Raw genomic sequence first — 15,687 nt, 5'->3', positions numbered from 1 at the left:
TTTCAGATACTGACGTACATGGACGGGACAGTGAAAGTGCAGGAGACGTACCTGAAGAACCGGACTGGCTTTGTGCACCCCATGCCTTTCTTCAACATTTCCATTGCCATTAACAACACCCAGGAAATGGATTCTGGCGAATACATGTGCACGGTCAACATTCTGGACGAAGATACCATGAACGGGAAAAATATTGGACTCATCAACCTCACCGTTCTGGGTAAGTTCTGGGTCCTCGTGCTCTCCCTCCCAGCCCCGGATGTGCCCTTTTGGGGCTGTGAGGGCTGATGCAAGGCACCAGGGTGGGCCCAAATGGGATGTGCAGCTCCATGCTGGGCAGTTTGTGACAGCACCACTTGCAGTGGGCATCAGCTGGCTGCTGCGGGGGACGGGAGAGATGAAAGATAAAAACTGTTCCTGTAACAGACTTGAGTTTAATTGTCCAGAAACTGTCTCTGTGGTCCAGACCACAACCCTCAGTCAGTTACCACGGCGATGAGTGCAGTGTAAAAAGGAGAATTGGATAGGGTCTCTTGTCATGGCCACATCCCATAGCCCAATGCACTAACATAAAACCTCATGACCGAAGGTAAAGAGCGAGTGCCTCAAGGTGACACGCTAGGTCCCAGATTGATTACTGGTGATCCAGAAAGTGAAGGTGTGGGGAGCAGTAAGGCAGCGAAATTTGAAGATGACACAGTTATTTGGGTTGTTCAGGACCATAAAGGATTGCGAGACATCTCAGAGACCAAACCAAGCTTAGGGGAAGGGATAGTTCAGTGGTTTGAGCATTGGCCTGCTAAACCCAGGGTTGGGAGTTCAATCCTTGAGGGGGCCATTTAGGGAACTGGGATAAAAATCTGTCTGGGGATTTGGTCCTGCTTTGAGCAGGGGGTTGGGCTAGATGACCTTCTGAGGTCCCTTCCAACCCTAATCTTCTATGATCACATGAAATTTAATGGTACTAAATTTGAGGGAGAAATGTAAGCTATTCGTGCACCTTACAGGGTTCTCAATTACCTGCATCAACTCAGAAAAGCGACCTGAGCATCTCTGCAGATAGCTCAATGGAGCCTCTGCTCAATGCACAGCTGCAATCAAAAAGCAAATGAGATGTAAGGAAAGGGATGGAAAATAATTTGGAAGATGATATAATGTCATTATAGCAATCAGTAGAGCAGCTGGGTGCTTTGCGCGCAGGATATTGCAAAGCTGGAGGTGGTTCAGAGAATGGGACAGGACTGGACAAACACTATAAAGAGAAACTGAATTTTGGGATTATTTTAGAAGGGAGATGAATAAGGGAGGGACACGGAAAGTCTATTGAATAATGACTAGTCTAGAGAAGGTACATTGAGAGCTTCTGTTCTCCTACACAAATAAAGGGACGGTAACTAATTTAAAGGTGGCAAATTCAAAACTGATCAAAGCAAATACTTTTTCACTCAGTGCATAATTAGCTGTTGGAACGTGCTGCCACAGCATGGCATTGACACCAAGAATTGAACAAGAATCAAAGAGAGAGTGGCCATTTTATGGTCACCTAGAAGTTAATGCCAAGAAGTTTTTTGGGGGGGCATTAAACCTCCTGCCTCAGGGCTTGGGCTGGTCTCTGATTGCTAGCGATCCGGATGAGGCCTAATGTAGGGGCAGATCACAGCACATCATCATGCTGTGAGGTTCTTGCATCATCCTCTGCCACTGTCAGACAGGATACTGGGCTTGATGGACCTTGGGTCTGATCCAGTCTGGCAATGCCTGTGTTCTGATGTTGTAACTGAGACTTTCCAAACAGCCTAGGGGATTTAGAAGCATGTCTCTCATTCTAGTTAACTGACTGGCTTGTTGCGTTGTGGCACTAGGGCCTGGCATAAATCTTGAACCGTAGCAATACTGAATGTGTGGGAAGTCTTGAAAGTTCAGAAATAAACATTTAAATGGAACCTCAGCACAACTCCATCCCCTGCTGTTGTCTGCGGACAGCTCTCGGGATCTGGCTGCTGCTGCCCTTCAGCCTGGCACAGCAAGACACCTCTAACCTGACCAGATAAGAAGTTGGTTTCAGTGCAGTAAACCTACCATTGGAACACGGGATACTACAGATGCTGTGCTGTGTGGTTGCATTGGTGCTTTAGGGAAACAAACCATTTACTGGGCATTGCAGATCCATCTGGAGCCAGAGCGCTTTCCTGGGTTGTTCACAATAACAGCCGATGAGAGGTTTCTCTACAGCGTTGGCAGCAGAGCCAGGGCTAGGAAAGTGAGAGTGCAGGTTTCAAGCTTACCTGACTGCTCTGGATTTCAAGTATGGATTTGTTCCGTGCTGCCTGTGGCCAATAGATGGCGCTGTTTCTTTTTGCAAGTTCCAGCTGGAACTAGGCCCTATAATGATGTCCACATTCCAAAGGCACTAACCCGTCTTCTCCTCCTGCTCTCTCCAGTTCCTCCATCCCCCCCGATGTGCCAGATCCATGGGAAACCCTACCTTGGGGGCAACGTCACCATGAGCTGCAAGTCGTCCTTCAGCAAACCCAGCCCCAAGTACACCTGGCAGCGCACCGCCCCCAACACCCAGGTCTTCTTCGCACCCGCCCAAGGTAGGAATCCCCCACCCTGAGTGCACCAGGATCCTGGCACTGACGGGCTGCAGGCAGGAAACCCTGATGCTCTCACCAAGGGGTCTGAGCGGCTGGGGCAATGTGGGAGAAGGGGGAGGAGGATCATTATCAGCAGGCACTGGCTTCCCTGTGGCATTTGCCTGGCTTGTAGCCAGTTTGGAGCAGGTCCATGGAGCAGGCATTCTGTGCTATCAAACAGCTGCACACGTGGGCCAGGCACCGGGGGTAACGTTGTAGCATTAAACTAACGGGTGTGTTCTATTGTGTGTGCGCACCCGGCTCCATTCTTACCCAGCTGGGCCAGTCACCTGGGGGAATGTGCATCTGGCGGCTCTGCAGTTTAACATCCCCACCGCTTGGGGAGAACGCTGTGTTCAGTCTGACTCCCCCACCCCCAGCCCTGAAATGGCTGGACCTCGCTGGGTTGAATTCTCAAGCTAAAAAAATCCCCATTTGGGCAGAGCCCGAGCATGGAAAACAGCATCCCAGGAGGTGACTGTTCTGAGCACACGGAGTCAGGGGATTTGCGTGGGAACTTCACGCGCTGCCACATCCAGAGCTGCAGAGGGGTGGAGAAAAGGTCAGGGAGTCCTAACTCAGTAGCAGATGGAATCTTTCAAACTCCCTTCGCTGATTTGATCCTCCCTTCTCTCTCTGCCTTGCTGGAAGTCACGTGTGTTCCTTACAGGGACCCTGGTTCAGAAGGGTAGTGACTGTATAACAGAGGGGAAGGGTGGCATTGCGGTTAAGTCAGGGACTGGGAGGAGGGAGATCTGGGTTGAATTCCCAGCTCTGTCACCGACTTTCTGAGTGGCTGTGGGCAAGTCATTGAATGTCTCTGGCCTCAGCTCCCCACCCTTCCTTTCCCCTGCCCTTTCCCCTGTCTATGAGGCACTGGAATGGGTTACCTAGGGAGGTGGTGGGATCCCCTTCCTTAGAGGTTTTTAAGGTCCAGCTTGACAAAGCCCTGGCTGGGATGATTTACTTGGGGATTGGTCCTGCTTTGAGCAGGGGGTTGGACTAGATGACCTCCCGAGGTTGGATGTGGGGGTTAGCTTGGGCCTCTCTAAGAACTTATTTTAATATGCTCATGGAAAGTTACAGGTACGGGTGAGACTCCTGAGTCAGACTGGGAGGAGAATACAACATGTGCACTCAATAGCTCATTTCACCGAAGGATCTCCAAGCATTTCCATATCCATTAAGCTAATACCTCTGTGAAGTCCTCACTCCCAGTCAGGTTCTTGAAGAATCACTGTCCTACCTGGTGGTTATAGGTGTGTCAGTCCCAGGATATTACAAAGACCAGGTGGGTGAGGTAATAGCTTTTATTGGACCAAGCATCTCTCTCTCTCTCTCACCAACAGAAGTTGGTCCAGTAAAAGATATTACTTCACCCACCTTGTCTCTCTACATAGTTTCGAGCACAGTAACAATTTTGGCAGGTAACATCATTCGTCACAACCCCTTGCACGCATCAGTTGTCTCTGGCTCTCCTGCCACTATCAGCCTTACACTAACCGCCTGGCCAAAGTTACGCTAATTATGCTCAGGGCTGACGAGAAGGGGGAAGCTGGTACAAATTACCGGGGCCCGGCGGTCCGGAAGGGGGCCCGGCTTCATCGGCCCTGTTTAGCCCGTCTGCCCTTGCTGGGGGGCCCAAAATTTTTTTTCACCGGGACTCGAACCTGCTCTTGGCAGCCCTGATTATGCTTCTCTTGTTACGATGGACGAGAGGGTTGGGGACGCTTTGCCTGACCTCCGGGATGAGTGTCATTCCAGTTGACAACAGAACTTCTGATATTTCACAGCTGTCTTGCAATACACACGTTCCTCCATTGCTGCTTCACACGGAGCCTGGCTCTGTAAAACCTGCTCAGTTTATTTTTACTGATGTCCAGCTTTACAGCCACGGCACGTGAGCTGTTTCTCGGCTTTCCTTTTCCTTTACTACCTCCTGACTTGTAGCATCTCGGCCCTGTAGGTGAGGCCTGTCCTAGGACACTTCCCTGGGCCTCAGTATTCGCTGCCACTTCCTATCTCTTGTGCCTGCCCCCGGCTGGGCTCTAAGACGAGCTAAGAGGGTGGGTTGCTTGTAGGGATCTTCCCCTCCTCACATGTCTGCTCACCTGCAAACAGCAGTGGAGGCTTAGCGGCCTCACGGCAGACACAGACTGCTTTGCAGGGGCGTTACACGTGCCAGTGCTTGGCACAAACCATCAGGCTACCAGATTGGTGCACAGGGAACAAATATCGGGTGCCAAATGCATCGCTAGCATAACTCCCCTGGAGTTGGTGGGATTGTGACTGGGATGAGTTGGGCTCCTGATGCCAAGGCTCTGCTGCAGAATGTTTCCTCTATTCCCAGCCTCTCGGGAAGAATAGCTGAACAGCTCGGATGGCTCCCAAAGACTCGTGGGTGATAGCTCAGTGGTTTGAGCATTGGCCTGCTAAACTCAGGGTTGTGAGCTCAATCCTTGAGGGGACCACTTAGGGATCTGGGGCAAAATCAGTACTTGGTCCTGCTAGTGAAGGCAGGGAGCTGGACTGGATGACCTTTCAGGGTCCCTTCCAGCTCTATGAGATAGGTATATCTCCACATGTGTGTGTGTTAGATAGAGCCCTGGGTAACTCATCCAGCAGGTCATCAGCCAGCTTCCCATCAGGGTCTTCATCACTAGCATTATTCATTATTACCGCAGTCCTCAGGGACCCCCATCAGGCTCAGAGCCTGTGGCGCTAGTTGCTGTATGAACAGAGGGGAGATGGGCACTGGCTTTTAATTTGTGAAGTGTGACGAGGGGAGGGGATATTGCCGGGGGTGGGGAAGGTGTGAAATTTTCAAGTCACTCAGGGTCCGCCTGCCCTGCGCAGGAAGCTGTGATTGGCCATACCTGTGCCAGCTGTAATCCAGCTAGCACCAATAACCATGGTAGTGAAGGTACGGTGGCACAGGCTTCAGCCTGGCCTAGCTGCCTCCATACAAACCCACTCTGTGTAACTACTCGGGTTGCTGGGTATCTTCTCTATGCTGTTCTCCTTCCTTGTGCTCGCTAGATTCAAGCGGACATGGGTGTGCCTGCCACATGACAGGCGCACCTGAATGTGCGCTGTAGCCGTACCCTTCGGCTCTTTGCAAAGCTGTACCCTCTGTGTGTACGTACCCTGTGGGCTGCTCTACAGTCGGCAGAGCCCCAGTCAGCACAGGTCTGAGGAGGACACGCTGGTGTAATCTCTTGCTGCCAGCACCACCTGTGACGATTGTGCAATCGGTTTTCTGTGGGTCCTTTTTTGTCCTCCCTCCCGCTCAGACCCCTTTCACTTTTCCTCTTTGAAATACATTAGTTACTATGGAAACAGTGTCGCTGGTGTAAGTGTAGCTTAATAACGTGCTGAGTGCAGTATAAAGTGAGCGGAGGTGGAGGGAGGGGTGCCCCCGGCACAGCCTTCGTGCCCCTGGCTAGTCACCACTAGCCAGGCCTTTGCTGATCCCTAAGGTTTCTGCATGGGGGAGAGTGTGGCACGGTCTGCCTTTGTGGGCTCCAGGGTGGTTGGCGCTGTCCTGTCCCCTCTATGGGCGCTGCTCAGACTCCCCTAGGTTTCTGATTGCACAACTCCACACAGCACTGAGATTAGCCAATGAGACCTTAGGAGCTTGTCTTCACTGCAGTCAGTGTAGACGGACCCAGTCTAGTTTTGATCCAGCTACTTCAAGTGCCAATGACAGCGAAGCTGTGGCAGCATGGGCTAGCCACTCGAGTACATACCCAGGTCCTGGGTGGCCTTGGACAGCCCGCCCTGCCACTTGTGTTTATGGTTCCCGAGCTAGCGAGATCAAAGCTAGCTCCGGTGTGGCTCCGTGTGCAGCAGTCACGCCTTTAATTGCAGTGTGGACACAGCGAGAGCTGAACAGCTGGAGGCTGCTGGTGGTAGGGCTCCGATCTCAAGGCCCTGGCTAGAATCTGAGTTTAACCATGGTGCCAAACCCATCTGGCAACTGCAGTCTGCGGCTTTAGGCACACGCAAAAATCGAAATAAACCCTGCAGCTGACACGTGTGTACCATAAACTTAATACAAAGCCTGCAAACCTAAGGAGGCCAACAGAAATGTGTTACTGTGCCGTTCAGTTAATCGAGCCATTCACCCTTTGAGAAATCACTATGCCACTGGAGTATTACTCCCCACCCCAGACCGATACCTCCTTTCTGCCTCTCCTGTCTTCCCCCCAAAAGCCTGGCAGAATAAATAGGCTTGCTTGCAAGTGCTAAAGGCCAGTAGGTTTGGGCCGTGTCAGACTGTAGAGTGAAGGGCCCTGGTTCAGTCTCCCTTGATGCTGGCAGGGAGGGTCTTGCCTTGGCAGCTGGCTCTGGTTACTGACTGGGGATGTTGCCTTTTCCGATTGTGCTCTGTACTGGAGCAGATGGGAAGCTAAGGAGCACCCTGGGTGCAGCCATTTGCTGGAAGGTTTGTTCTGGGTGAATGGCTGTTCGCCGGGCTGGCACTTGCTGCTGCAGCCTGTTTCCAGCGGCAGACAATAGCTGCCACTGAGCAGCTCCTTTCCAAAGCTCTGGTGAGGGTTAAACCCTCCGCTGAGCCTGTGATCCCCAGTGCTGTGTTCCGAGGCTGCCCCGAGGCTTACACCGATACGTGTCGCGTCAAACAGGCTGCGTCAGCAACGCGGGTGCCGCTTTGGGTTCTGCCGCAGTGACAGAAAGGCGACACGGGGGCCCTGCAAGTGCCGTCTCTTCTTATGCCAAGCTGGCAATGGGCAGGATTTGTGGAAAACAACCCCTGCGTGGTTTAGAGAACATCTCTCTTAAAAGAAACCCAGCGGTGTGAGGAACATACGCAGCTGGACACTTTCACTGGTTTGCTATCAAGGCTACAAGCGCCTGCAGCTGTGGGTAAAGTGGGCTAAACATCCCTTCTTCACCAGGAAGGGACACAGCGCGCTCTTTGTTTCAACAATCCTTTCGAAAGGGGATTAAATTTCTGACCTTTCTTGCCACAAGCTCTGCCCCCATAGAAGCACCTACACCTGTGATACAGACAGTCTCTCTCTTTCTCGCACCCTGAGCTCTGGGTCACAGAATACTGCCGTCATCGGAGAGGCAACAGCACGGGGGATTAACCTGCAAACAGCACCTCTTTGCCAAAGCATTCCCTTGTGCACAGCATGGTCCTCGCTGCTGTGTTAGGAGCAGGGCTCTCGAAGCAGGGGCAGAAGGGTTTAGGGTTTACTCATTTAAAAGCTTTAAATATTGTGCGGTGCCGTAATAAACGGGGGTTGTTTTGGTCAGTGAGCCAGAGTGTTGGGCATGCAAGCAGCAAACGGGGAGTTTATTTTATTGTGCTGTTCAATAATGTCGCTTTATGAAAATGGCTGAACTCCAGCATAATACATTTACACACGCACCGTTTCAGTGTGAAGCAGCGAAGGTTGCCCTACACCTGTCTCGGAACCACAAACGCAAAGCACTATAATGTTAAGCTACTTAACAGTCCATCCCCTCTCCTCCTTCACCCACACACATGCTGTACCACTGTGACAGCTACTGCACACCACATCGCAACCTCATAGACTTTAAGGTCAGAAGGGACCATTATGATCATCTAGTCTGACCTCCTGCACAACGCAGGCCACAGAATCTCACCCACCCACTCCTGTAACAAACCCCTAACCTTAACTCTGCCCCTTTAGAGATGCCAGCCTCCCAGCTGGTGGCTTTAATACATCTGCGCCTCTTGCACCCCATTGGCCAGTGGGATGAAATGTCATTGAATGGTGATTTAGACTCTCCGGATCTCTTGTTCTTCTTTGTGAATTTTGCAGACCTCACGAGAGGGACCCTGATGCTAACGAACCTCTCCAAGGAGATGTCTGGGACGTACATCTGTACGGCAGCAAACGTAGCTGGCAGCTCCAAGTGCAACATCACCCTGGAGGTGAATTCACGTGAGTACGCTCCCTGAGCAGCAGGCACTGCACTTCTGGAGCCTCGGGGTGGGGGAGACGTGGCCATTAGACCTGCCGTTAATGCTTGAAGTGACCTAGATCCTTGGAAGGGAGAGTTAGCCCCAGGAGGGGAGGAGCCTGGGAACGGCTGAGGGATTCCAGCCCGCTCCGAAGGGATGCGATGTACTTGTGACCTGGGAAATGTTGCTACAGACCTGGAGTGCGTGAACTATGCACAAGATTGGGGGATTATTAATAAGGCTAAGACTTTTTTCACAGTTATTTTTAGTAAAAGTCACGAACAGGTCACGGGTAATAAACAAAAATTCACGGAGGCCGTGACTTGTCCTTTGCTTTACTACAAATAACAGAGAAGAGCAGGGCTAGGTAGGGGAGAGGAATGGAGTCCCACGGGGGGGGAGACTGACAGGCCAAGCCCCCCGTCATGGCGGGGGGAACAGCCTTGACTCCAGTAACTGCAGCAGGGAGCGCAGCCACGGGGGGGCACACAGCCCCTGCTCCAGAGCAGGCCCAGCCGCAGGACAGGGGTGCCCAGCCCCCACTGCAGCCCCCACCAAGCCATGGCTATGGGGGGTGGCCCTTGGAAACCGCACGCTGCAGCCCCAGGTGAAAGCTGCAGGGCTGGGGCGCATGGCCCCACTCACAGCCCCGCCCAGCCAGGGACGCTGCGGGGCTGGAGCACCCTGCCCAGCTGCAGCCACTGGTGGAAGCCACGGGGTTGGGGCTGCAGGGTCCTGGTTCCAGCCAGCCCCAGTTACAGTCCCCGCTGCCTCCTCAGTAGTGTAGCTGGGCGGCCGTAGGGGGGGGGGAAACGAGGCAGTGGCCACTCCCCCACAGAGCACAAGTGGCGCCTTATCAATTTTTACTCACCTGGCGGGAACAGGGGGAGCGATCCCAAAAAAAAAAAAAAAAAAGTCGCCACCCGCTGCGGCGCTTTTACTCACCGCAGGGTGGCACTTCGGCGGCGGGACCTTCACTCGCTCCGCGGGTCTTCGGCGGTATTTCGGCAGCGGGTCCTTCAGTGCCACCGAAGACACTCGGAGCGAGTGAAGGGCTCACCGCCAGATGAGTAAAAGCGCCGCAGCGGGTGGCACCTTTCTTTTTTTTTTTTTTTGATCGCTCCCCCTGTTCCCTCCACCTGGCTATGCCACTGCTCCTCCTGAAGCCCTAGAAGTCACGGAGGTCCAGTAAAGTCACGGAATCCGTGACTAAATCGTAGCCTTAATGAACACTGTTACCACTAGCAGCACGCTGCACAGATGGCAGCAAAGGTGAATAGGATCCTGGAGGACATCAAGGAAGGGGATTTCTGTACCATGGGGCGGCCCCACTCCTGAATCAATGGGCTGTCCCCACCACTTCTCCTTCCCCCATTCCAAAACAAGTGGGAGAAGCCCAGCTTTGCTGTGCAGAAGCCAGCCAGGCCAGCCCCTCTCACGCTGACTTGAGTGTTGCATATCTCTGGCCCTGGCGTTCCTCTCTCTAAGCTCTCTTTCTCTCTCTTGTTCTCTGTAGCGCTCAGTGCAGCCGTGATCGCCGGAGCCGTGGTGGGGTCTCTCATTGGAGTCGGCTTAATTATCTTGTTTGTTCTCCAAATGTTCGTCTATCGAAAGAAAAAGAAAGACACGCAGGAGGAACTGGCCAACGAGATCAAGTGAGAATCCCCACATTGCTTGGCAAAAGCCCACGTGAAACATCCCAGATGCAGTCCCTCTGTGTCCCTCTTGACAGCTGGTCACAGAGCTGCATGGTCAGACCCACCCTGCTGGAAGGGAAGATGAGTGTTAACTGCCGGAAAGGCATCATGGGCACAAAACCACCATTCGCTTTGAGGCTGGGGATGCTGTTACAGGGTTGCCAACTCTCAGGAGCCCTGTGCTATTTGGTGTTTGTAATAAAACCCCAGCTCCCAGAGTCATGCAATTATTGTGAGACTCTCGTCTTTCATGTAAAAAACGTTTCTAGCCCTCTGGAATGAGGAGAAAAGCTTGAAAACAGACACCTAAAGGTTAAAAAACAGAAGAATTTAGCCTAACAAAGATGATTAAGAGGTGACTTGATTACAGACTATAAGTACCTACAAAGGGAACAAATATTTAATAATGGGCTCTTCTGTCTAGCAAAGAAGCTAGACAAATTTCAGTTTGGAAATAAGGTATCAATTTTTAACAGTGAGGGTAATTAACCATTGGAACAATTTTCCAAGGGTTGTGGTGGAGTCTCCATCACTGACAATTTTAAATCAAGATGGGATGTTTCTCTATAAACTCTGCTCTAGGAAATATTTTGGGGCCGTTCTCTGGCCTGTGCTATCCAGGAGGTCAGACGAGATGATCACAAAGGTCCCTTCTGGTCTTGGAATCTATGAATACTGCTAGTAGCTCTGCTCGTAGTTAAGGTTACCTGACACTTTCCATTATAAGACTCTGTTTTCAGTTGCATGTAACTATGGGAAACGTTAACCATGTAGGCTGAAATATTTTAGGACAGGTGTTTACCTCAGGCTGAATTGTGTTCCAACCAAAATAATTCAGCTGTTTCTGAGAATGAGATTAGGGAAAAATACATTGTTTTGGCCATTTAAAAAAAAATTCTTACAACCTTTCAGTTAAAAAGCTCCAGTGCCTCCATGCTTTAGCGCAGGGGGTTGAAATTTGGCCTGGGGGTCACTCTGATGTCAAGGATGTGCCTTTTGCTGTTCCTATGAAAATTTAGCCAAATTTGGCCAACTGATGAGCCTTTGAAAAACCTCAGTTTGCACATGCTTAGTAAAGTTCTTAGTTTACCAGCTAATGTCACCGAAGATTCCATCTGCACTGAGCATGCTCCATCCCCTCACAGTTCTCACGTGTGAGCACATTTCACATGCACTGTCCCATGTGCACAGAGCAACTGAGCATGCTCCATCCTGGGGCTGCAGGGGCTGAGCAAGGTTTTCTTTGCAAGTGCCCCTTCCTGCTCCCAGGGCCTGCAGCAATTTGGGCACAGGAGCTGAGAGGAGACGGCCTGTCTCCCCTGTGTAATCAGTCCCATCCTCCCTCACTGGCACCCAAGCAGCAAGAAGGAAAGGGAGGAACCGGCTTGACTGGAATGCTGGGAGGGAGTGGGGGCAGGATATGGGGAGAGGAAAGTTGGAGGAGCCATGAGGAAAAGAGGGGCAAGAACCCAGAGTGGGGCAGAAGCAGAGGGATTCAGGAGACAATGCAGCGCAACAGAGAGGGAGGAGGACAGACAGGGTGAGGGTAGCTGGGTCTGTAACCACTAGGGAACACTCCCCCCAGAGCTTGGAATTGAACCTGAGAGTCCTGAGTCTCTATATTCCTCTGCTGCCCGAAAATAGCTGGGAAACCTGCTGGCAAAGTCTCTTTCATCACTCTCTGGTGCTTGCTGTACATAGAGGATAACAGCCAACTACTGCTACCGGTTGCTCTGTGAGCTGGGGTGGTAGAGGTCTGTGCCATGGATGTAAAGGTTAACTTTTAGGTTGCATGGGCAGCCTTCAGTCGAAAATTTCCCAACTTTGAGTGCTTTGACTTTACAATCTTAATGTCCCTTAGATGGCTTTTAATGTATATAATAGGCCTAATTTCTCCAAAATTTTCTCAAAATTGGCCATATGTCTTATCTTATAATATTTGTGTGTTTGAGTTCCAAAATCAAAAAAAAAAAAAAAAAAATTGCTTTTTGTTGCGCTTGCTTTGATTGACTTTGGACCATTTTTCGCTGATTTTGGGGGACGTACGTAAAACGTAAAAAACACTGGCAGCGATAAACCAAAGAGAGAACATTTACGTACGCAAGCACGCACGCCTTCTTCACTACTCCTCCAGGGTATACTACGGTATATGCTGCAAACAACATTTTTTGTCTAAGGACCCTGAAAATGGCACCAGTGAAGAGACATGCTTACACGGCACATTCAAACTACAGGCTATCAGTTACGTGTTGTAAAAAAAGAGCAGCAAGAGAAGAGAAAGAAATCAATGAATCTAATGTTCGGAAGTGGACGTATGTTTTAGTGTTTTAGCATGCGCCTTATAATACTTATTATTAAGTAAAGTAAGAAAATAGATAGATCCCACTGAGACTGCGCCTTATAATCCGGTGCGCCTTATAGTGCGGAAAATACGGTAATTTGTTATCAGAACCAAATATTCAGAGTCCAAACGCCCAGCAGTCCAGTCTGCAGGCAGCCTCTGCTCAGGATCACTGGACCCAACGCTTGCCAGTCATTTGTCATCTGCTTGTAGGTCCCCTGTTGGTGGAATGGCCCGTTTGGAGCGTTTTCTGGGAGGCGTGTTGGTACTTTAAGTCTCAGGTCTAGTTTCCAGTAATGCTCGGCTCCTTCCATGGTTAGCAGTGAGGCCAGCAGGGAATGTGAATACACAGAGACCCTGTCTGCTGTCGCTGGCTCCCGGCGCTGACTCCATCTCCGCTTTCCTTTTCAGGGAAGATGCTGTGGCTCCAAAGACAACACCTTGGGGTAAAAGTTCCAGTTCTGACATTGTCTCCAAAAATGGTACCTTGTCGTCCGTGCACACCACCCGGGACCACAAACTGTACCCGTCCAAGCCCGCTTCAGACACAGCCTCCATCACCACCACCGCCGGCAGCACAGTGGGCTACAGACCTCCCTATAACCACCCGAGGAGCAGAACCCTGACACCCACTCCCAGCTTGTCCAGCCAGAGCCTGCCCCTCTACTTCCCGCCAGGAATGAACGGCAGCCATTACCCGAGCACTGTGCCAAGCAACAGGAACACTCTGCATAGGACAAACGGTGCACAGCCGCAGGCCTCCCGGCAGGAGCCCACTGTCCCTCAAGGGCTAACCACCTCTACCCTTACCAGAATGGGTGCAGTGCCAGTCATGGTGCCTGCCCAGAGCCAAGCAGGGTCCCTAGTGTAAGCATCCAGCAGCTTGGGTGCCCTCTGTATGCTGGAGAGGCTGGGGAAATGGCCATTAATCCCAAGCAAAACAGACTGGAAACATAGCGACCAAGCCACCTCCGAGCTCCTGTGCATCAGGGCTGAACATGTGAGGGGGAGCCGTGCACACGGCATCACGCACAGACTGCGGGAGCTTCCCACGGACAGGCTTCCTCAGATACACACTCTGCCAGCTCCCAGTGTTATCCTTCCAAACGCCTTCCGGCCCTGGCTCACTCCCCCTGAGGGCTAGGAGCCAGCCCGGGTCCCCTCCGTGTGGGGAGGCCGCTGGCCTGCCGACTGTTTACTGAAGAAATGTCGCTGCTCTTGGTGTTGCTAGTTCCCTGCTGTGGACTTCAGCCCCCGCTGCTTCTTGTAGGACAGGGGTTTTCAACCTTTTTTCAGCTGCGGACCCCTAACAAATTTCGGATGGAGGTGCGGGCCCCTTTGGAAATTCAACCTGTGTTCTGCGGATATAGGTGTTGGAACAATTTGTACAGTGGGGGGGTGCTGAGAACCATTGAACCAAACTGTAACCCCTGTGTATGATGGAAACCACGTCAAGCCAGGGGCTGCAGTAGCACCCCTTGCCCCCGTAGTTCCAGCACCTATGTCCGCGGACTCCTCCCATAGACGTCTTAGACTGCAAACTGGCTGAACAGAATTCAACTGTAAATGTTGCCCGTGCTTGGCACAGCATTGGCCGCCACGTGAGAAAGGGCCCTGGGCTTGCGTGGTGACGGCAGCACTTCCGGGGTTTGACCTGTGGCTGGGGGTATTCACATACGTTCGGTTGATCGGAAAAACGGAGTGCCTTTTCTGGGATCCGGAGCTTTGGTTTCATAGTCACCTTTTGCGATAGTGTGTGGGCCCCCAGGGTTGAAAACCGCTGTTGTAGGAAAAGCCCTGCTGAGATGAGAAGGTCTGAACCCTTCCCAGAGATTTCAGCATCAGGTAGAACTTCCCTCGGGCTGGCACAGGGCAGGGCTGCAGCTGGGCTGACCCCAGCACAGGCTTGGTTATTGCCAGCTTGAGGGAGCCATCACCACAGGGCTTGAAAGATCCACTTGCTAGTTGCGGGGAGACCGGACTGCTCGGCCAATGATGTCTGTGGGATTCAAGCTTCTGCTTCCACCTTGTCGCTGGGAGGGGACCTCCCGCGTGCGACCCCACAGGCTGCCACCTTGTTGGTGCTTGGAGGGAGTTTACCCACAGCTGGCGAATGCCAGCCACAAGATGGCGGTCAGCCTGCGCCTTGCTTGGAGCAGCAGCCCAGGGGCTGAAGCGACTTGCTGGGGAGAGGTGACATAGTGGAGAGTCCCCTTGGGCTATGGGGTCGGCAGGGGGGAAGATTGCCCCTTCCCTGTCACCAGCTGGTGGAGGCACAGGGCCTTGGCTGGGAGGGCTGTGTGGACTCGGGGGCTTCGCCCCCTGGTCTTGCTGTGAAGACCTGCCCTCATTCCTGGTCTGCCCCTGGCTTGTAGCTGCAGCCCTGTGGCTAGTAGGTGTTGGGCTCTGCTTGCCCAGACTGACACTCGTAGATCCTGTTCTGCCTAGGCCAAGGGACCCCGCCCCACCCCATCATCTGCTCTCTGAGTGCTCCAGCCGCCAGAGCCGCCTGTTCCAAGTGTTGGGAGGCAGGCCAGAGTCTCCCCTGGGGTCTGTTGTCCTCCGCTGGGACTCTCCATGGAGCTGCACTTTGTAAAGATTCCCCCAGGCTCCTGAACCCGAGGCCCTGCCCTGCCACGGGGAACAGGGCCTCCGCGGCTTCCCTCCAGGCAATGGTTGTGAGCATGTGCTACTAACCTGCGTGTCGCACTCTAGAATAACCTTATAGTCTAATATCCTAACGACTGATTTCTAAGGACGCCTTCAGCATTTGAATTCATACTGTGCAATTATTACTTTGGTTTATTTAATGGACTCCTTAAATCTTGTGTATTCACTTTATTTTTTTGATAACACATAATTTATTCCTGTAGATACTAACCACACTTCCAGCCTGGGCTGTATCCCCTCTGATCCATCTCATGCTGGCTGTTTCTAGATGTCCATCAGACCCTTCTGTTGGGTGCGATGGGGAGGGACTGAAAGATTATTTTTCTGTACAATTTCAAAATGTAATATTTTTCATAAGTGATCATTAAAAGTGTTTCTGTTTTT

General features: G+C 51.9%; 2 protein-coding genes across 4 annotated transcripts in view; both read left to right on the top strand.

Annotated features, from left to right (window-relative positions):
* The window catches only part of ESAM (endothelial cell adhesion molecule), a 91,251-nt gene extending 75,566 nt beyond the window's left edge, over positions 1–15,685 (top strand). The window contains exons 3-7 of one of the 2 annotated variants that reach the window (XM_039496471.1): positions 7–220; positions 2,442–2,597; positions 8,453–8,575; positions 10,112–10,250; positions 13,045–15,685. In XM_039496471.1, the coding sequence (XP_039352405.1) occupies positions 7–220; positions 2,442–2,597; positions 8,453–8,575; positions 10,112–10,250; positions 13,045–13,504 (1,092 nt within the window). In that variant the 3' untranslated portion in view covers positions 13,505–15,685. The remainder of the gene's footprint in view (positions 1–6; positions 221–2,441; positions 2,598–8,452; positions 8,576–10,111; positions 10,251–13,044) is intronic. The other variant, XM_039496470.1, reaches the window with a different exon arrangement.
* Positions 13,810–15,687, top strand: part of VSIG2 (V-set and immunoglobulin domain containing 2) — a 33,353-nt gene continuing 31,475 nt past the window's right edge. The window contains exon 1 of one of the 2 annotated variants that reach the window (XM_039496475.1): positions 13,810–13,959. In XM_039496475.1, the coding sequence (XP_039352409.1) occupies positions 13,840–13,959 (120 nt within the window). In that variant the 5' untranslated portion in view covers positions 13,810–13,839. The remainder of the gene's footprint in view (positions 13,960–15,687) is intronic. The other variant, XM_039496473.1, reaches the window with a different exon arrangement.

Source organism: Mauremys reevesii, linkage group 12, assembly GCF_016161935.1.
Source record: "Mauremys reevesii isolate NIE-2019 linkage group 12, ASM1616193v1, whole genome shotgun sequence".
Taxonomy (NCBI): domain Eukaryota; kingdom Metazoa; phylum Chordata; order Testudines; family Geoemydidae; genus Mauremys; species Mauremys reevesii.
Note: the sequence above shows the minus strand (reverse complement) of the source record. Positions and strands in the feature narration are given on the sequence as shown.